This window comes from Oncorhynchus mykiss, chromosome 12 (assembly GCF_057628025.1).
Source record: "Oncorhynchus mykiss isolate SJ-2025 chromosome 12, ASM5762802v1, whole genome shotgun sequence".
In the NCBI taxonomy this organism is placed as follows: Eukaryota; Metazoa; Chordata; class Actinopteri; order Salmoniformes; family Salmonidae; genus Oncorhynchus; species Oncorhynchus mykiss.
Window position 1 is genome coordinate 4112542 of NC_143033.1, and position 22593 is coordinate 4135134.

The 22593-nt window shown below is 46.8% G+C and overlaps 1 protein-coding gene across 4 annotated transcripts in view; it reads left to right on the forward strand.

Moving 5' to 3' along the window:
• Window positions 1-20093, forward strand: part of LOC110536866 (polypyrimidine tract-binding protein 3) — a 125443-nt gene extending 105350 nt beyond the window's left edge. For all 4 annotated transcript variants that reach the window (XM_036936744.2, XM_036936747.2, XM_036936746.2 and 1 more), the window contains exons 10-14: window positions 3635-3668; window positions 6379-6471; window positions 12273-12489; window positions 13839-13916; window positions 18146-20093. In XM_036936744.2, coding sequence (XP_036792639.1) covers window positions 3635-3668; window positions 6379-6471; window positions 12273-12489; window positions 13839-13916; window positions 18146-18278 — 555 coding nt within the window. In that variant the 3' untranslated portion in view covers window positions 18279-20093. The remainder of the gene's footprint in view (window positions 1-3634; window positions 3669-6378; window positions 6472-12272; window positions 12490-13838; window positions 13917-18145) is intronic.
• Window positions 20094-22593: the final 2500 nt, after the last annotated feature.

A 22593-nucleotide genomic window follows, 5' to 3' on the forward strand; every position in this document is an offset into this window, starting at 1 on the left:
ACTTTCCAGATAACTAAATATTACTGACCTGGTGAGAAGGGACACTTTCCAGATAACTAAATGTTACTGACCTGGTGAGAAGGGACACTTTCCAGATAACTAAATGTTACTGACCTGGTGAGAAGGGACACTTTCCAGATAACTAAATGTTACTGACCTGGTGAGAAGGGACACTTTCCAGATAACTAAATGTTACTGACCTGGTGAGAAGGGACACTTTCCAGATAACTAAATGTTACTGACCTGGTGAGAAGGGACACTTTCCAGATAACTAAATGGTACTGACCTGGTGAGAAGGGACACTTTCCAGATAACTAAATGTTACTGACCTGGTGAGAAGGGACACTTTCCAGATAACTAAATGTTACTGACCTGGTGAGAAGGGACACTTTCCAGATAACTAAATGTTACTGACCTGGTGAGAAGGGACACTTTCCAGATAACTAAATGGTACTGACCTGGTGAGAAGGGACACTTTCCAGATAACTAAATGTTACTGACCTGGTGAGAAGGGACACTTTCCAGATAACTAAATGTTACTGACCTGGTGAGAAGGGACACTTTCCAGATAACTAAATGGTACTGACCTGGTGAGAAGGGACACTTTCCAGATAACTAAATGTTACTGACCTGGTGAGAAGGGACACTTTCCAGATAACTAAATGTTACTGACCTGGTGAGAAGGGACACTTTCCAGATAACTAAATGTTACTGACCTGGTGAGAAGGGACACTTTCCAGATAACTAAATGTTACTGACCTGGTGAGAAGGGACACTTTCCAGATAACTAAATGTTACTGACCTGGTGAGAAGGGACACTTTCCAGATAACTAAATGTTACTGACCTTGTGAGAAGGGACACTTTCCAGATAACTAAATGTTACTGACCTGGTGAGAAGGGACACTTTCCAGATAACTAAATGTTACTGACCTGGTGAGAAGGGACACTTTCCAGATAACTAAATGTTACTGACCTGGTGAGAAGGGACACTTTCCAGATAACTAAATGGTACTGACCTGGTGAGAAGGGACACTTTCCAGATAACTAAATGTTACTGACCTGGTGAGAAGGGACACTTTCCAGATAACTAAATGTTACTGACCTGGTGAGAAGGGACACTTTCCAGATAACTAAATGTTACTGACCTGGTGAGAAGGGACACTTTCCAGATAACTAAATGGTACTGACCTGGTGAGAAGGGACACTTTCCAGATAACTAAATGTTACTGACCTGGTGAGAAGGGACACTTTCCAGATAACTAAATGTTACTGACCTGGTGAGAAGGGACACTTTCCAGATAACTAAATGGTACTGACCTGGTGAGAAGGGACACTTTCCAGATAACTAAATGTTACTGACCTGGTGAGAAGGGACACTTTCCAGATAACTAAATGTTACTGACCTGGTGAGAAGGGACACTTTCCAGATAACTAAATGGTACTGACCTGGTGAGAAGGGACACTTTCCAGATAACTAAATATTACTGACCTGGTGAGAAGGGACACTTTCCAGATAACTAAATGTTACTGACCTGGTGAGAAGGGACACTTTCCAGATAACTAAATGTTACTGACCTGGTGAGAAGGGACACTTTCCAGATAACTAAATGTTACTGACCTGGTGAGAAGGGACACTTTCCAGATAACTAAATGTTACTGACCTGGTGAGAAGGGACACTTTCCAGATAACTAAATGTTACTGACCTGGTGAGAAGGGACACTTTCCAGATAACTAAATGGTACTGACCTGGTGAGAAGGGACACTTTCCAGATAACTAAATGTTACTGACCTGGTGAGAAGGGACACTTTCCAGATAACTAAATGTTACTGACCTGGTGAGAAGGGACACTTTCCAGATAACTAAATGGTACTGACCTGGTGAGAAGGGACACTTTCCAGATAACTAAATGTTACTGACCTGGTGAGAAGGGACACTTTCCAGATAACTAAATGTTACTGACCTGGTGAGAAGGGACACTTTCCAGATAACTAAATGTTACTGACCTGGTGAGAAGGGACACTTTCCAGATAACTAAATGGTACTGACCTGGTGAGAAGGGACACTTTCCAGATAACTAAATGTTACTGACCTGGTGAGAAGGGACACTTTCCAGATAACTAAATGTTACTGACCTGGTGAGAAGGGACACTTTCCAGATAACTAAATGGTACTGACCTGGTGAGAAGGGACACTTTCCAGATAACTAAATGTTACTGACCTGGTGAGAAGGGACACTTTCCAGATAACTAAATGTTACTGACCTGGTGAGAAGGGACACTTTCCAGATAACTAAATGGTACTGACCTGGTGAGAAGGGACACTTTCCAGATAACTAAATGTTACTGACCTGGTGAGAAGGGACACTTTCCAGATAACTAAATGTTACTGACCTGGTGAGAAGGGACACTTTCCAGATAACTAAATGTTACTGACCTGGTGAGAAGGGACACTTTCCAGATAACTAAATGTTACTGACCTGGTGAGAAGGGACACTTTCCAGATAACTAAATGTTACTGACCTGGTGAGAAGGGACACTTTCCAGATAACTAAATGTTACTGACCTGGTGAGAAGGGACACTTTCCAGATAACTAAATGTTACTGACCTGGTGAGAAGGGACACTTTCCAGATAACTAAATGTTACTGACCTGGTGAGAAGGGACACTTTCCAGATAACTAAATGTTACTGACCTGGTGAGAAGGGACACTTTCCAGATAACTAAATGTTACTGACCTGGTGAGAAGGGACACTTTCCAGATAACTAAATGTTACTGACCTGGTGAGAAGGGACACTTTCCAGATAACTAAATGGTACTGACCTGGTGAGAAGGGACACTTTCCAGATAACAAAATGTTACTGACCTGGTGAGAAGGGACACTTTCCAGATAACTAAATGGTACTGACCTGGTGAGAAGGGATATGACGTATGAACAGATAGAAGCTGATGTTAGAATCTATGGTACTTAGGTCTACTTCTTGGTAAATATCATGTTGGATTCTTTGCTGGGCTGCAATCATTAAGGAGTTTCATGTTAGTAGCTGCGTTCTCTATGTGTGTCAGCAGCAGTTGATGTCATAAGACACGACCTGGGCTGTGTCCCAAATCCCACCCTTTTATCTATGCAGTGCACTACTTTTCCCCAGGGCCCACTACATAGGTAATAGGGTTGGATTTGGGACTGGGTAGTGGTGAATAGCTGGGTCTTATCTGATTCTCCAGCTAGATAAGAAGCATTAGGGCTGGCCCGCTGCTGGCTGGCTGGCTGGGCCCTGCTGGCTGGCAGGCTGGGCCGCTGCTGGCTGGCTGGGCTGCTGCTGGCTGGCTGGCTGGGCCCTGCTGACTGGCTGGCTGAGCCGCGGCTGGCTGGCAGGCTGGGCCGCGGCTGGCTGGCTGGTTGGGCCGCGGCTGGCTGGCTGGTTGGGCTGCTGCTGGCTGGCTGGTTGGGCTGCTGCTGGCTGGCTGGTTGGGCTGCTGCTGGCTGGCTGGTAGGGCCGCGGCTGGCTGGCTGTGTATGATGATGATGCAAGGGAAAGGGAAGGTACATGCTTGGTTGGTTTCTGTATCACCACACCACCAGTATTACCTGCACTTGACCAGTTTTCTGATTTCCTCTTTCTTCTCCCTGCAGAGCATATCACCACATGGACTGTTCATCCTATTTGGTAAGGCCATTTAGTAATGGGGTTGGTTGTCATTCACTGCATAGCTGTGTGTGTGGGGGGGGGGGTTACTGTGGTTACTGTGCCTTTTATGCTAACTGTGATTGGCTGATAAGTATACTTCCTGTCCTGTCTGTTTAGATACTGGCATCTGTTTGTCATCTCACACACCTCTATCCTTCTATCTCCCTGTAACTCTCAGCATTATACAATGAAGGGAAATAGTCTGGCTTTGGCAATGTAAACATCTGTTTTCCCATGCCAATAAAGCCCCTTTTGAATTGTATTGAAATAATGTATGTACTTCACACTCCTCTTGTCCCTCCCACTCTCTCGTTCTATCCCTTCCCTCTATCCCTTCCCTCTATCCCTTCCCTCTCTCCCTCCCCTCTATCCCTTCCCTCTATCCCTTCCCTCTATCCCTTCCCTCTCTCCCTCCCCTCTATCCCTTCCCTCTATCCCTTCCCTCTATCCCTTCCCTCTCTCCCTCCCCTCTATCCCTTCCCTCTCTCCCTCCCCTCTCTCCCTTCCCTCTATCCCTTCCCTCTATCCTTTCCCTCTATCCCTTCCCTCTCTCCCTCCCCTCTATCCCTTCCCTCTCTCCCTCCCCTCTCTCCCTTCCCTCTATCCCTTCCCTCTATCCCTTCCCTCTATCCCTTCCCTCTATCCCTTCCCTCTATCCCTTCCCTCTATCCCTTCCCTCTCTCCCTCCCCTCTATCCCTTCCCTCTCTCCCTTCCCTCTCTCCCTCCCCTCTCTCCCTTCCCTCTATCCCTTCCCTCTATCCCTTCCCTCTATCCCTCCCCTCTCTCCCTCCCTCTCCCTTCCCTCTCTCCCTTCCCTCTCTCCCTTCCCTCTATCCCTTCCCTCTATCCCTTCCCTCTATCCCTTCCCTCTCTCCCTCCCCTCTCTCCATTCCCTCTCTCCCTCCCCTCTATCCCTTCCCTCTCTCCCTCCCCTCTCTCCCTTCCCTCTCTCCCTTCCCTCTATCCCTCTATCCCTTCCCTCTCTCCCTCCCCTCTATCCCTTCCCTCTCTCCCTTCCCTCTATCCCTTCCCTCTATCCCTCCCCTCTCTCCCTTCCCTCTATCCCTTCCCTCTCTCCCTCCCCTCTATCCCTTCCCTCTCTCCCTTCCCTCTATCCCTTCCCTCTATCCCTCCCCTCTATCCCTTCCCTCTATCCCTTCCCTCTATCCCTTCCCTCTATCCCTTCCCTCTATCCCTTCCCTCTATCCCTTCCCTCTCTCCCTTCCCTCTATCCCTTCCCTCTATCCCTTCCCTCTATCCCTTCCCTCTATCCCTTCCCTCTCTCCCTCCCCTCTATCCCTTCCCTCTATCCCTTCCCTCTCTCCCTCCCCTCTCTCCCTCCCCTCTATCCCTTCCCTCTCTCCCTTCCCTCTCTCCCTTCCCTCTCTCCCTTCCCTCTATCCCTTCCCTCTATCCCTTCCCTCTATACCTTCCCTATATCCCTTCCCTCTACCCCTTCCCTCTCTCCCTCCCCTCTATCCCTTCCCTCTCTCCCTTCCCTCTCTCCCTCCCCTCTCTCCCTTCCCTCTATCCCTTCCCTCTCTCCCTTCCCTCTATCCCTTCCCTCTCTCCCTCCCCTCTATCCCTTCCCTCTATCCCTTCCCTCTCTCCCTCCCCTCTCTCCCTCCCCTCTATCCCTTCCCTCTCTCCCTTCCCTCTCTCCCTCCCCTCTCTCCCTTCCCTCTATCCCTTCCCTCTCTCCCTTCCCTCTATCCCTTCCCTCTCTCCCTCCCCTCTCTCCCTTCCCTCTATCCCTTCCCTCTCTCCCTCCCCTCTCTCCATTCCCTCTCTCCCTCCCCTCTATCCCTTCCCTCTCTCCCTCCCCTCTCTCCCTTCCCTCTATCCCTTCCCTCTATCCCTTCCCTCTATCCCTTCCCTCTATCCCTTCCCTCTCACCCTCCCCTCTATCCCTTCCCTCTCTCCCTCCCCTCTCTCCCTTCCCTCTATCCCTTCCCTCTATCCCTTCCCTCTATCCCTTCCCTCTCTCCCTCCCCTCTATCCCTTCCCTCTCTCCCTCCCCTCTATCCCTTCCCTCTCTCCCTCCCCTCTCTCCCTTCCCTCTATCCCTTCCCTCTATCCCTTCCCTCTATCCCTTCCCTCTCTCCCTCCCCTCTCTCCCTTCCCTCTCTCCCTCCCCTCTCTCCCTCCCCTCTATCCCTTCCCTCTATCCCTTCCCTCTCTCCCTCCCCTCTATCCCTTCCCTCTCTCCCTCCCCTCTATCCCTTCCCTCTCTCCCTCCCCTCTCTCCCTTCCCTCTATCCCTTCCCTCTATCCCTTCCCTCTATCCCTTCCCTCTATCCCTTCCCTCTCTCCCTCCCCTCTATCCCTTCCCTCTCTCCCTCCCCTCTCTCCCTTCCCTCTCTCCCTTCCCTCTCTCCCTCCCCTCTCTCCCTCCCCTCTATCCCTTCCCTCTATCCCTTCCCTCTATCCCTTCCCTCTCTCCCTCCCCTCTATCCCTTCCCTCTCTCCCTCCCCTCTCTCCCTTCCCTCTATCCCTTCCCTCTATCCCTTCCCTCTATCCCTTCCCTCTATCCCTTCCCTCTCTCCCTCCCCTCTCTCCCTCCCCTCTCTCCCTTCCCTCTCTCCCTTCCCTCTCTCCCTTCCCTCTCTCCCTTCCCTCTATACCTTCCCTCTACCCCTTCCCTCTATCCCTTCCCTCTATCCCTTCCCTCTATGCCTTCTCTCTAGGGGTGTATGGTGATGTGCATCGGGTCAAAATTCTGTTCAACAAGAAAGAGAATGCCTTAATCCAGATGGCCGATGCTACTCAGGCACAGCTTGGTGAGAGAACAGATCCTACTGTTATACTGAGACAACAGAACAGATCCCACTGTTATACTGAGAGAACAGAACAGATCAGAACAGCTTGGTGAGAGGACAGATCCTACTGTTTTAATACTGAGAGGACAGATCCTACTGTTTTAATACTGAGAGGATAGATCCTACTGTTTTAATACTGAGAGGACAGATCCTACTGTTTTAATACTGAGAGGATAGATCCTACTGTTTTAATACTGAGAGGACAGATCATACTGTTTTAATACTGAGAGGACAGATCCTACTGTTTTAATACTGAGAGGACAGATCCTACTGTTTTAATACTGAGAGGACAGATCCTACTGTTTTAATACTTAGAGGACAGATCCTACTGTTTTAATACTGAGAGGACAGATCCTACTGTTTTAATACTGAGAGGACAGATCCTACTGTTTTAATACTGAGAGGATAGATCCTACTGTTTTAATACTGAGAGGACATATCCTACTGTTTTAATACTGAGAGGACAGATCCTACTGTTTTAATACTGAGAGGACAGATCCTACTGTTTTAATACTGAGAGAACAGATCCTACTGTTTTAATACTGAGAGGATAGATCCTACTGTTTTAATACTGAGGGGACAGATCCTACTGTTTTAATACTGAGAGGATAGATCCTACTGTTTTAATACTGAGGGGACAGATCCTACTGTTTTAATACTGAGAGGACAGATCCTACTGTTTTAATACTGAGAGGATAGATCCTACTGTTTTAATACTGAGAGGACAGATCCTACTGTTTTAATACTGAGAGGACAGATCCTACTGTTTTAATACTGAGAGGACAGATCCTACTGTTTTAATACTGAGAGGACAGATCCTACTGTTTTAATACTGAGAGGACAGATCCCACTGTTTTAATACTGAGAGGACAGATCCCACTGTTTTAATACTGAGAGGATAGATCCCACTGTTTTAATACTGAGAGGATAGATCCCACTGTTTTAATACTGAGAGGACAGATCCCACTGTTTTAATACTGAGAGGACAGATCCCACTGTTTTAATACTGAGAGGACAGATCCCACTGTTTTAATACTGAGAGGACAGATCCCACTGTTTTAATACTGAGAGGATAGATCCCACTGTTTTAATACTGAGAGGATAGATCCCACTGTTTTAATACTGAGAGGATAGATCCCACTGTTTTAATACTGAGAGGATAGATCCCACTGTTTTAATACTGAGAGGATAGATCCTACTGTTTTAATACTGAGAGGACAGATCCCACTGTTGTAATACTGAGAGGACAGATCCTACTGTTTTAATACTGAGAGAACAGATCCTACTGTTTTATTACTGAGAGGATAGATCCTACTGTTTTAATACTGAGAGGATAGATCCTACTGTTTTAATACTGAGAGGACAGATCCTACTGTTTTAATACTGAGAGGACAGATCCTACTGTTTTAATACTGAGAGAACAGATCCTACTGTTTTAATACTGAGGGGACAGATCCCACTGTTTTAATACTGAGAGGATAGATCCTACTGTTTTAATACTGAGAGGACAGATCCTACTGTTTTAATACTGAGAGGATAGATCCTACTGTTTTATTACTGAGAGGACAGATCCCACTGTTTTAATACTGAGAGGATAGATCCTACTGTTTTATTACTGAGAGGACAGATCCCACTGTTTTAATACTGAGAGGACAGATCCTACTGTTTTAATACTGAGAGGACAGATCCTACTGTTTTAATACTGAGAGGACAGATCCCACTGTTTTAATACTGAGAGGACAGATCCCACTGTTTTAATACTGAGAGGACAGATCCTACTGTTTTAATACTTAGAGGACAGATCCTACTGTTTTAATACTGAGAGGACAGATCCTACTGTTTTAATACTGAGAGGACAGATCCTACTGTTTTAATACTGAGAACAGATCCTACTGTTTTAATACTGAGAGGACAGATCCTACTGTTTTAATACTGAGAGGACAGATCCTACTGTTTTAATACTGAGAGGACAGATCCTACTGTTTTAATACTGAGAGGACAGATCCTACTGTTTTAAACCTGAGAGGACAGATCCTACTGTTTTAATACTGAGAGGATAGATCCTACTGTTTTAATACTGAGAGGACAGATCCTACTGTTTTAATACTGAGAGGATAGATCCTACTGTTTTAATACTGAGAGGACAGATCCTACTGTTTTAATACTGAGAGGACAGATCCCACTGTTTTAATACTGAGAGGACAGATCCTACTGTTTTAATACTGAGAGGACAGATCCCACTGTTTTAATACTGAGAGGACAGATCCTACTGTTTTAATACTGAGAGGACAGATCCTACTGTTTTAATACTGAGAGGACAGATCCTACTGTTTTAATACTGAGAGGACAGATCCTACTGTTTTAATACTGAGAGGACAGATCCTACTGTTTTAATACTGAGAGGACAGATCCTACTGTTTTAATACTGAGAGGACAGATCCTACTGTTTTAATACTGAGAGGACAGATCCTACTGTTTTAATACTGAGAGGACAGATCCTACTGTTTTAAACCTGAGAGGACAGATCCTACTGTTTTAATACTGAGAGGACAGATCCTACTGTTTTAATACTGAGAGGACAGATCCTACTGTTTTAATACTGAGAGGATAGATCCTACTGTTTTAAACCTTTACCCTAAACCCTTTACCCTAAACCCTTTACCTTAAACCCTTTACACTTTCCCTAAACCCTTACCCCGAGTGGCACAGTGGTCTAAGACCCTAAACCCTTACTCTGAGTGGCGCAGTGGTCTAAGACACTGCATCTCAGTGCAAGAGGCATCACTGCAGTCCCTGGTTTGAATCCAGGCTGCATCACATCTGGCTGTGATTGGGTGTCCCATAGGGCAGTGCACAATTTTTATTTATTTTTTTATTTATTTTTTTTACCTGTATTTAACTAGGCAAGTCAGTTAAGAACGAATTCTTATTTTCAATGACGGCCTAGGAACGTGGGTTAACTGCCTGTTCAGGGGCAGAACGACAGAATTGTACCTTGTCAGCTCGGGGGTTTGAACTTACAACCTTCCAGTTACTAGTCCAATGCTCTAACCACTAGGCTACCCTGCACAATTTACCTAGCGTCGTCCGAGGTAGGCTGGGGTAGGCCGTCAATGTAAATAAGAATTTGTTATTAACTGAAAATAAAAAACTATATTAAAAAAATAACCCTAGTAACCCTAAAACCGGGTCCATATCCTATCCCCTCCTCTTTTATCCATTCTGTTTCGTCTGGTCCTTTCATTTCAAATGTTACTTTGATTCATGCACTTGATTTAACTATATTATGTATTACAGTTGATTTAACTATATTATGTATTACAGTTGATTTAACGATATTATGTATTACAGTTGATTTAACGATATTATGTATTACAGTTGATTTAATGATATTATGTATTACAGTTGATTTAATAATATTATGTATTACAGTTGATTTAACGATATTATGTATTACAGTTGATTTAACGATATTATGTATTACAGTTGATTTAACTATATTATATATTACAGTTGATTTAATGATGTTATGTATTACAGTTGATTTAATGATATTATGTATTACAGTTGATTTAATAATATTATGTATTACAGTTGATTTAACGATATTATGTATTACAGTTGATTTAATGATATTATGTATTACAGTTGATTTAACGATATTATGTATTACAGTTGATTTAATGATATTATGTATTACAGTTGATTTAACGATATTATGTATTACAGTTGATTTAATGATGTTATGTATTACAGTTGATTTAATGATATTATGTATTACAGTTGATTTAATGATATTATGTATTACAGTTGATTTAACTATATTATGTATTACAGTTGATTTAACTATATTATGTATTACAGTTGATTTAACTATATTATGTATTACAGTTGATTTAACTATATTATGTATTACAGTTGATTTAACGATATTATGTATTACAGTTGATTTAATGATATTATATATTACAGTTGATTTAACTATATTATGTATTACAGTTGATTTAATGATATTATGTATTACAGTTGATTTAATGATATTATGTATTACAGTTGATTTAACTATATTATGTATTACAGTTGATTTAACGATATTATGTATTACAGTTGATTTAATGATATTATGTATTACAGTTGATTTAATGATATTATGTATTACAGTTGATTTAATGATATTATGTATTACAGTTGATTTAACTATATTATGTATTACAGTTGATTTAATGATATTATGTATTACAGTTGATTTAATGATATTATGTATTACAGTTGATTGAATGATATTATGTATTACAGTTGATTTAATGATATTATGTATTACAGTTGATTTAATGATATTATGTATTACAGTTGATTTAATGATATTATGTATTACAGTTGATTTAACTATATTATGTATTACAGTTGATTTAATGATATTATGTATTACAGTTGATTTAACTATATTATGTATTACAGTTGATTTAACTATATTATGTATTACAGTTGATTTAATGATATTATGTATTACAGTTGATTTAATGATATTATGTATTACAGTTGATTTAACTATATTATGTATTACAGTTGATTTAATGATATTATGTATTACAGTTGATTTAATGATATTATGTATTACAGTTGATTTAACTATATTATGTATTACAGTTGATTTAACGATATTATGTATTACAGTTGATTTAACTATATTATGTATTACAGTTGATTTAATGATATTATGTATTACAGTTGATTTAATGATATTATGTATTACAGTTGATTTAACTATATTATGTATTACAGTTGATTTAATGATATTATGTATTACAGTTGATTTAACGATATTATGTATTACAGTTGATTTAATGATGTTATGTATTACAGTTGATTTAATAATATTATGTATTACAGTTGATTTATCTATATTATGTATTACAGTTGATTTAATGATATTATGTATTACAGTTGATTTAATTATATTATGTATTACAGTTGATTTAATGATATTATGTATTACAGTTGATTTAACTATATTATGTATTACAGTTGATTTAATTATATTATGTATTACAGTTGATTTAATGATATTATGTATTACAGTTGATTTAACTATATTATGTATTACAGTTGATTTAATGATATTATGTATTACAGTTGATTTAATGATATTATGTACTACACTGGCTTTTATTTAGGCCTCCTGTTAATGTCAGATGTCCTTGAGGGCCGTGAAAGCTGTACTGCAGCGCCAGCTGTGCCACCAGAGACTCTGTCGTAACCGGCCGCGACCGGGAGGTCCGTGGGGCGAGGCACAATTGGCCTAGCGTCGTCCGGGTTAGGGAGGGGTTGGCCGGTAGGGAGGGGTTGGCCGGTGGGGATATCCTTGTCTCATCGCGCACCAGCGACTCCTGTGGTGATCCGGGCGCAGTGCGCGCTAACCAAGGTTGCCAGGTGCACGGTGTTTCCTCCGACACATTGGTGCGGCTGGCTTCCGGGATGGATGCGCGCTGTGTTAAGAAGCAGTGCGGCTTGGTTGGGTTATGTATCGGAGGACGCATGACTTTCAAACTTCGTCTCTCCCGAGCCCGTACGGGAGTTGTAGCGATGAGACAAGATAGTAGCTACTACAATAATTGGATACCACGAAATTGGGGAGAAAAGGGGTAAAATATATATATTTTTTTAAAAGGTGTCCGCCAAATCAAATATTTTTATTATTTTATTATAATTATTTATGTCTGTCAGTCTGTACGGTGTCTGACTCTTCTCCTCGTCTACTCCAGCAATGTCCCACCTGAACGGCCAGCGGCTGCACGGCAAGGTGATCAGAGTGACCGTCTCTAAACACCAGACGGTCCAGCTGCCCAGGGAGGGACAGGAAGACCAGGGCCTCACTAAAGACTTCAGCGGCTCCCCGCTACACCGCTTCAAGAAGCCTGGATCCAAGAACTTTCAGAACATCTTCCCTCCCTCTGCCACCCTCCATCTATCCAACATCCCGTGAGATTCACTTTACCTCCCTCCTCTCCAACTACACCTCCCTCCTCCCCCTCTCCAACTACACCTCCCTCCTCCCCTCTCCAACTATACCTCCCTCCTCCTCCTCTCCAACTACACCTCCCTCCTCCCCCTCTCCAACTATACCTCCCTCCTCCCCCTCTCCAACTATACCTCCCTCATCCCCCTCTCCAACTACACCTCCCTCCTCCCCCTCTCCAACTACACCTCCCTCCTCCCCCTCTCCAACTATACCTCCCTCCTCCCCCTCTCCAACTATACCTCCCTCCTCCCCCTCTCCAACTACACCTCCCTCCTCCCCCTCTCCAACTATACCTCCCTCCTCCCCCTCTCCAACTACACCTCCCTACTCTCCCTCTCCAACTATACCTTCTTCCACCCCCTCTCCAACTATACCTCCTTCCACCCCCTCTCCAACTATACCCTCCTCCTCCCCCTCTCCAACTATACCTCCCTCCTCCCCCTCTCCAACTATACCTCCCTCCTCCCCCTCTCCAACTATACCCCCCTCCTCCCCCTCTCCAACTACACCTCCCTCCTCCCCCTCTCCAACTATACCCCCCTCTCCAACTACACCTCCCTCCTCCCCTCTCCAACTATACCTCCCTCCTCCCCCTCTCCAACTACACCTCCCTCCTCCCCTCTCCAACTATACCTCCCTCCTCCCCCTCTCCAACTATACCCCCCCTCTCCAACTACACCTCCCTCCTCCCCTCTCCAACTATACCTCCCTCCTCCCCCTCTCCAACTATACCTCCCTCCTCCCCCTCTCCAACTACACCTCCCTCCTCCCCCTCTCCAACTACACCTCCCTCCTCCCACTCTCCAACTATACCCCCCCTCTCCAACTCCAACTATACCTCCCCAACTATACCTCCCTCCTCCCCCTCTCCAACTACACCTCCCTCCTCCCCCTCTCCAACACTAGTTATCTATTCTGTTTATTTCTGGGGATGGATGTGTTTAAATCTGAACAAGCGAATATGTATGATAATGTCTGTCACAAGAAAGTTCCCCTTTAGCTGTACTCCTGCAGTATATTGTAGAGGCTGTACTCCTACAGTATACTGTAGAGGCTGTACTCCTGCAGTATATTGTAGAGGCTGTACTCCTACAGTATACTGTAGAGGCTGTACTCCTGCAGTATATTGTAGAGGCTGTACTCCTGCAGTATACTGTAGAGGCTGTACTCCAGCTATATGTCTACAGTATGCTACTACCAAAAGAGGTATCACCTGTTGAAAAAATAGTGAAAGGTAAAAAGCCTTTTTTTTTTCAGAGCTCCCCTCTAAACACTGTTCCTTTGTTTTCGTCCTCCTCTCCACCGACAGTCCATCTATAACAGATGACATCCTGAAGGAGCTGTTTGCTGGGACTGGATACACAGTCAAGGCCTTCAAGTTCTTCCAGTAGGTTCTCTTTCTGTCACTTGACTTCCTCACTGCTTCAGCAACACACAAAGGATCCGACTAGGCCGCGATTCAAACAAAAACCTTCACTGCTCCAACAGAGGCCTCTACTTGACAGTTTCCCTGATGTTCACAGAGATCACCTTTTGTAGTTTTTAATTGAACTTTTATTTAACTAGGCAAGTCAGTTAAGAACAAATTCTTATTTACAATGCCGGCCTACCTCGGCTAAACCAAAAGCTTGAAACTTGAGCATCGACTGAAACGCAAAATGACCTTTTAACGCCCTAGAGTTGATGTCCGCTCTCCCGCGGAAATCTAAGTAGCATAATAAAATCCCCATATAAATATGTTAGTTAAAGAAGGAGATATCTTCTTCTTCTTATTCTTCTTTTGTGCATTGGATGAATCTCAAGCCACAGCATCTGCCGAAGAAAGGCAACAAGAGAGCTGTGTTTGGCGCCCTATTATGTCCCCCTATGTGGAAAGGTGAGACTCTCAGGAACATGTAGTACGTCTGTTGTTTTGCTCTAGGACGCCCACAGACCTCACAGGCCCCACAGACCTCACAGACCCCACAGACCCCACAGACCCCACAGGCCTCACAGACCCCACAGACCTCACAGGCCCCACAGACCTCACAGGCCCCACAGGCCTCACAGGTCTCACAGGCCTCACATGCCCCACAGGCCTCACAGGCCTCACAGACCTCACAGACCCCACAGGCCTCACATGCCCCACAGGCCTCACAGGCCCCACAGACCTCACAGGCCTCACAGACCTCACAGGCCCAACACACCTCACAGGCCTCACAGGCCCCACAGGTCCCACAGACCTCACAGGCCCCACAGACCTCACAGGCCCCACAGACCTCACAGGCCCCACAGGTCTCACAGGTCTCACAGGTCCCACAGGCCTCACATGCCTCACAGGCCCCACAGGTCCCACAGGCCCCACAGGCCTCACATGCCTCACAGGCCCCACAGGTCCCACATGCCTCACAGGCCCCACAGGTCCCACAGGCCCCACAGGTCCCACAGGCCTCACAGGCCCCACAGACCTCACAGGCCCCACAGGCCTCACAGACCTCACAGGCCTCGCAGGCCCCACAGGCCTCGTCTAAAGGTCCCGTGGTAACAGTTGAGAAAAATGCATGGAATTAGTTTATTTTAGATTTTTGATACTTCAAGGGGTCTTAAAAGTCAAATAGCTAAATGATCCTTGGTATGACCTTCTTAAAACAATTCCATATAGATTAGTCAAACATTATCTTGTCTTAGGTCAGTTAGGATCACCACTTTATTTTAAGAATGTGAAATGTCAGAATAATAGTAGAGAGAATGATTTATTTCAGCTTATATTTCTTTCATCACATTCCCAGTGGGTCAGAAGTTTACATACATTCAATTAGTATTTGGTAGCATTGCCTTTAAATTGTTTAACTTGGGTCAAATGTTTGGGTAGCCTTCCACAAGCTTCCCATAATAAGTTGGGTGAATTTTGGCCTATTCCTCCTGACAGAGCTGGTGTAACTGAGTCACACACCTTTTCAGTTCTGCCCCCAAATTTTCTATAGGATTGAGGTCAGGGCTTTGTGATGGCCACTCCAATACCTTGACTTTGTTGTCCTTAAGCCATTTTGCCACAACTTTGGAAGTATGCTTGGGGTCATTGTCCATTTGGAAGACCCATTTGCAACCAAGCTTTAACTGATGTCTTGAGATGTTGCTTCAATATATCCACATAATTTTCTTTCCTCATGATGCCATCTATTTTGTGAAGTGCACCAGTCCCCCCTGCAGCAAAGCACCCCCACAACATGATGCTGCCACCCTCGTGCTTCACGGTTGGGATGGTGTTCTTCGGCTTGCAAGCCTCACCCTCCAAACATAACGATGGTCATTATGGCCAAACAGTTCTATTTTTGTTTCATCAGACCAGAGGACATTTCTCAAAAAAGTACAATCTTTGTCCCCATGTACAGTTGCAAACCGTAGTCTGGCTTTTTTATGGCAGTTTTGGAGCATTGGCTTCTTCCTTGCTGAGCGGCCTTTCAGGTTATGTCAATATAGGACTCTCTGGTGGCTCTCTGACTCTCTGGTGACTCTCTGGTGACTCGGTGACTCTCTGGTGACTCTCTGGTGACTCTCTGGTGACTCTCTGGTGGCTCTCTGGTGGCTCTCTGACTCTCTGGTGACTCTCTGGTAACTCTCTGGTGGCTCTCTGGTGGCTCTCTGGTGACTCCCTGGTGGCTCTCTGTTGGCTCTCTGACTCTCTGGTGACTCTCTGACTCTCTGGTAACTCTCTGGTGACTCTCTGGTGACTCTCTGGTGACTCTCTGGTAACTCTCTGATGGCTCTCTGACTCTCTGGTGACTCTCTGGTGGCTCTCTGACTCTCTGGTGGCTCTCTGACTCTCTGGTGACTCTCTGGTGACTCTCTGGTGGCTCTCTGACTCTCTGGTGACTCTCTGGTGGCTCTCTGACTCTCTGGTGGCTCTCTGACTCTCTGGTGACTCTCTGGTGACTCTCTGGTGGCTCTCTGACTCTCTGGTGACTCTCTGGTGACTCTCTGGTGGCTCTCTGGTGACTCTCTGGTGGCTCTCTGACTCTTTGGTGACTCTCTGGTAACTCTCTGGTGGCTCTCTGACTCTCTGGTGACTCTCTGGTGACTCTCTGGTGGCTCTCTGACTCTCTGGTGACTCTCTGACTCTCTGGTAACTCTCTGGTGACTCTCTGGTAACTCTCTGGTGACTCTCTGGTAACTCTCTGATGGCTCTCTGACTCTCTGGTGACTCTCTGGTGGCTCTCTGACTCTCTGGTGGCTCTCTGACTCTCTGGTGACTCTCTGGTGACTCTCTGGTGGCTCTCTGACTCTCTGGTGACTCTCTGGTGACTCTCTGGTGTCTCTCTGACTCTCTGGTGGCTCTCTGACTCTCTGGTGACTCTCTGGTGGCTCTCTGACTCTCTGGTGACTCTCTGGTGACTCTCTGGTGGCTCTCTGGTGACTCTCTGGTGGCTCTCTGACTCTCTGGTGACTCTCTGGTAACTCTCTGGTGGCTCTCTGACTCTCTGGTGACTCTCTGGTGGCTCTCTGACTCTCTGGTGACTCTCTGGTGACTCTCTGGTGGCTCTCTGACTCTCTGGTGGCTCCCTGACTCTCTGGTGACTCTCTGGTGACTCTCTGGTGGCTCTCTGACTCTCTGGTGACTCTCTGGTGACTCTCTGGTGGCTCTCTGGTGACTCTCTGGTGGCTCTCTGACTCTGGTGACTCTCTGGTAACTCTCTGGTGGCTCTCTGACTCTCTGGTGACTCTCTGGTGGCTCTCTGACTCTCTGGTGACTCTCTGGTGACTCTCTGGTGGCTCTCTGACTCTCTGGTGGCTCTCTGACTCTCTGGTAACTCTCTGGTGACTCTCTGGTGACTCTCTGGTAACTCTCTGGTGGCTCTCTGACTCTCTGGTGACTCTCTGGTAACTCTCTGGTAACTCTCTGGTGACTCTCTTTTGACTATCTGGTGGCTCTCTGACTCTCTGGTGACTCTCTGGTGACTCTCTGGTGGCTCTCTGGTGACTCTCTGGTGACTCTCTTTTGACCAGCTAGTGGCTCTCTGACTCTCTGGTGACTCTCTGGCGACTCTCTGGTGACTCTCTGGTGACTCTCTGGTAACTCTCTGGTGACTCTCTGGTGGCTCTCTGGTGACTCTCTGGTGGCTCTCTAACTCTCTGGTGACTCTGGTAACTCTCTGGTGGCTCTCTGACTCTCTGGTGGCTCTCTGGTGACTCTCTGGTGGCTCTCTGACTCTCTGGTGGCTCTCTGGTGACTCTCTGGTGGCTCTCTAGTGGCTCTCTGACTCTCTGGTGGCTCTCTGGTGGCTCTCTGGTGACTCTCTGGTGGCTCTCTGACTCTCTGGTGACTCTCTGGTGGCTCTCTGGTGACCTTGGTGTAGGTCCGTTATACGACACTAGATGGGAATTGCTCCACTTAGAGAAATATATTTGTATTTATTTATTTAACCTTTATTGATCGATCAGTTCAGTAGGATTGTTCCACACCCTATTATGTTTTTCCAAAAGCAGATTTGACAGACTAGAGCTAAAAATGTGTCATTCAGAGCCGAGGGAACATTCAGAATAGTGATCTCGGTACATACTCATGATCTGGAATGAACATCCCTTTGCGGATCAATAAAGTGTAATTGATTACTGTCTGTCCATCTGTGTCCGTCTCAGGAAGGACCGTAAGATGGCTCTGATCCAGTTGGGTTCAGTGGAGGAGGCCATCCAGGCCCTGATCGACCTCCACAACCACGACCTGGGAGAGAACCATCACCTCCGCGTGTCCTTCTCCAAGAGCACCATCTGACCCGCCTCACCCAGCTCCCCCACCCGCAGGGTCTCGCTCCTGGGCTGGGCTAACCCCATGCCTCCCCCCCACCCCCAGGGCCTCGCTCCTGGGCTGGGATAACCCCATCCCCCCCCACCCACCCCCCCCCCACCCCTAGCCCCTGTTGGGAGTGACGGACAGAAACACCCACTTTTACTTAAAACAAACAACAGACAATGAACTAGTTTAGATGATATTGTTGTGTAATAGACTACTGTAACACAAGGCCTTCAGACAGAGACTGATATAGAGACAGAGCTGAAGTAGGCTGGAAGGAGAGCTGGTTGATTGATTCAGGGCAGAGAGTACAACGGTGATGTGGGCTGACAAGGTGCATCAGTGCATCCTTTACCTGGCATTCGAGGACCCTAATCCAGGGAGAGACTAGACCCTAACCCAGGGAGAGACTAGACCCTAACCCAGGGAGAGACTAGACCCTAATCCAGGGAGAGACTAGACCCTAACCCAGGGAGAGACTAGACCCCAACCCAGGGAGAGACTAGACCCCAACCCAGGGAGAGACTAGACCCCAACCCAGGGAGAGACTAGACCCCAACCCAGGGAGAGACTAGACCCTAACCCAGGGAGAGACTAGACCCTAACCCAGGGAGAGACTAGACCCCAACCCAGGGAGAGACTAGACCCTAAGCCAGGGAGAGACTAGACCCTAACCCAGGGAGAGACTAGACCCTAATCCAGGGAGAGACCCTAACCCAGGGAGAGACTAGACCCTAACCCAGGGAGAGACTAGACCCCAACCCAGGGAGAGACTAGACCCTAACCCAGGGAGAGACTAGACCCCAACCCAGGGAGAGACTAGACCCTAACCCAGGGAGAGGCTAGACCCTAACCCAGGGAGAGACTAGACCCCAACCCAGGGAGAGACTAGACCCTAACCCAGGGAGAGACTAGACCCCAACCCAGGGAGAGACTAGACCCTAACCCAGGGAGAGACTAGACCCTAACCCAGGGAGAGACTAGACCCTAACCCAGGGAGAGACTAGACCGCAACCCAGGGAGAGACTAGACCCCAACCCAGGGAGAGACTAGACCCTAACCCAGGGAGAGACCAGACCCTAATCCAGGGAGAGACCCTAACCCAGGGAGAGACTAGACCCCAACCCAGGGAGAGACTAGACCCCAACCCAGGGAGAGACTAGACCCTAATCCAGGGAGAGACTAGACCCTAACCCAGGGAGAGAGATACTCAACACTCTTTGGAGGCTTCTGCCCAGTCTGTCACCCCGTCACCCACCCAGCCACTGACCCACCTACAGTCTCGGAGTGAGACTCTTCTAGCTGTGCTGCATTGTTACAACTGAAGCCCCTTCTCCGTAACCAACAGCACACCACGCGTTATGTGGCGGTGTTCTGTGGACGTTGTGTACCGTTAGACTGGCTTCTTTTCAGTGGGATGACTTATTACAGATGATTTACCTGATGAGTCTGAGACGCTGTTCCATTAACAGGTATCGTCACGGATACGGAAAAAGGGCGGTTGGCTGATGAAGCTGGGTGCCAGTAGCGGCGACCCTCCTCCTGACCAATGAACTGCCTCCATTTTAAGTAGCGTTGGAATGTTGAGCGAGGGGGACCAATGATCAGGCCCCCTCCTCTGTGACATAATGGTGACATCATCACGGTGCGACACTGAGTCTCAGAGCAGCTCAGCTAAACATGACCGCCACACCACTCAGATCACCATGACAACTACACACCTGTTTTGTTTTGTTTTACAGTGTATCAGTGGTTTTCATTGAAATGTAAACAGAAAGAAAACTGTTCAAAGCTAAATGGGCAAATCTTCTTGCACCTTCATTTCTCTGTTTACTGTGCAGAGTCCTTGGACCAGACCAGGAAGTACAGTAGACTACAATAGACTGCAGTAGAGTCCAGTATACTACAGTAGAGTACGATAGACTACAGTACAGTAGACTACAGTAGACGACAGTACAGTAGACTACATTAGACTACAGTAGAGTACAGTAATGACCTGTGAATAATAGGCAAAGTAATGGTGAACTTAATTGCTTTTATTTGGCCCTGTAGCTGAGGTCTATCTACCTGTAGATGAGGTGTATCTACCTGTAGCTGAGGTGTATCTACCTGTAGCTGAGGTCAATCTACCTGTAGCTGAGGTGTGTCTACCTGTAGCTGAGGTGTATCTACCTGTAGATGAGGTCAATCTACCTGTAGCTGAGGTGTGTCTACCTGTAGCTGAGGTGTGTCTACCTGTAGCTGAGGTGTGTCTACCTGTAGCTGAGGTGTATCTACCTGTAGATGAGGTCAATCTACCTGTAGCTGAGGTGTGTCTACCTGTAGCTGAGGTGTGTCTACCTGTAGCTGAGGTGTGTCTACCTGTAGCTGAGGTGTATCTACCTGTAGATGAGGTCAATCTACCTGTAGCTGAGGTGTGTCTACCTGTAGCTGAGGTGTGTCTACCTGTAGATGAGGTCAATCTACCTGTAGCTGAGGTGTGTCTACCTGTAGCTGAGGTGTGTCTACCTGTAGCTGAGGTGTGTCTACCTGTAGCTGAGGTCTATCTACCTGTAGATGGGGTGTATCTACCTGTAGCTGAGGTGTGTCTACCTGTAGCTGAGGTGTGTCTACCTGTAGCTGAGGTGTGTCTACCTGTAGCTGAGGTGTGTCTACCTGTAGATGAGGTCTGTCTACCTGTAGCTGAGGTGTGTCTACCTGTAGATGAGGTCTGTCTACCTGTAGCTGAGGTCTATCTACCTGTAGCTGAGGTCTATCCAGGTCAGATCAGACTGAACCAGGCTAACTGGACCACACCAGACTGCACATCTCTGCTGGAGGAAAGCCTCTCTGCTGAGAGTGGTGGACATATGAATGTGAATACTGGAGGCATCATTAAAAAACGCCACCCTATTCCCTATATAGTGCACTACTTTTGACCAGAGCCATATTCCCTAAGGGCCCTGGTCAAATGTAGGCCACTATAAACTATAAACGCAGGCCCTGTCTGTCTGTCTGTCTGTCTGCCTGGCTCCCATAATGATGATCTGTCTGTCTGTCTGTCTGCCTGGCTCCCATAATGATGATCTGTCTGTCTGTCTGTCTGTCTGTCTATCTGCCTGGCTCCCATAATGATGATCTGTCTGTCTGGGTTGTCTGTCTGGGTTGTCTGTCTGTCTGTCAGGCTCCTGTAATGATGGGTTGTCTGTCTGTCTGCCTGTCAGGCTCCTGTAATGATGGGTTGTCTGTCTGTCTGCCTGTCAGGCTCCTGTAATGATGGGTTGTCTGTCTGCCTGTCAGGCTCCTGTAATGATGGGCTGTCGGTAATGGGAATAACAGTGGATCTGCGTGTTAGCCCTGATCTGACCTTTGACCCTGATCTCTTTAACTAAATTCAAACGCTTTCTGCTTTTGGCAACAGAAGAGGAGAGCTTAGTTTTGGAGTCCTCTTGGCCCTTCTGGGTTAGATCACTCTGCTCTGTCCCTCTGCCCTGTCCTCTGTCCTGCTCTCTCCTCCTGTCCTCTCGTCCTGTCCTCTCTTCCTGTCCTCCATTCCTGTCCTGACCTTTCTCCTGTCCTCTCGTCCTGTCCTCTCCTCCTGTCCTCTCCTCCTGTCCTCTCCTCCTGTCCTGACCTTTCTCCTGTCCTCCTGTCCTCTGTCCTGCTCTCCTCCTGTCCTCTCCTCCTGTCCTCTCCTCCTGTCCTCTCCTCCTGTCCTGACCTTTCTCCTGTCCTCTCCTCCTGTCCTGACCTTTCTCCTGTTCTCTCCTCCTGTCCTCTCCTCCTGTCCTTGATACTGTCCCTCTGCCCTGTTCTCTCCTCCTGTCCTCTCCTCCTGTCCTCTCCTCCTGTCCTGTCCTTTCTCCTGTACTCTCCTCATGTCCTCCTCCTGTCCTCTCCTCCTGTCCTGTCCTCCTGTCCTCTCCTCCTGTCCTCTCCTCCTGTCCTGTCCTCCTGTCCTGTCCTCTCCTCCTGTCCTCTCCTCCTGTCCTCTCCTCCTGTCCTCTCCTCCTGTCCTGTCCTCTCCTCCTGTCCTCTCCTCCTGTCCTGACCTTTCTCCTGTTCTCTCGTCCTGTCCTGTCCTTTCTCCTGTACTCTCCTCATGTCCTCCTCCTGTCCTCTCCTCCTGTCCTCTCCTCCTGTCCTGTCCTCCTGTTCTCTCCTCCTGTCCTCTCCTCCTGTCCTCTCCTCCTGTCCTCTCCTCCTGTCCTGACCTTTCTCCTGTTCTCTCCTCCTGTCCTCTCGTCCTGTCCTGTCCTTTCTCCTGTCCTGTCCTCCTGTCCTCCTGTCCTCTCCTCCTGTCCTCTCCTCCTGTCCT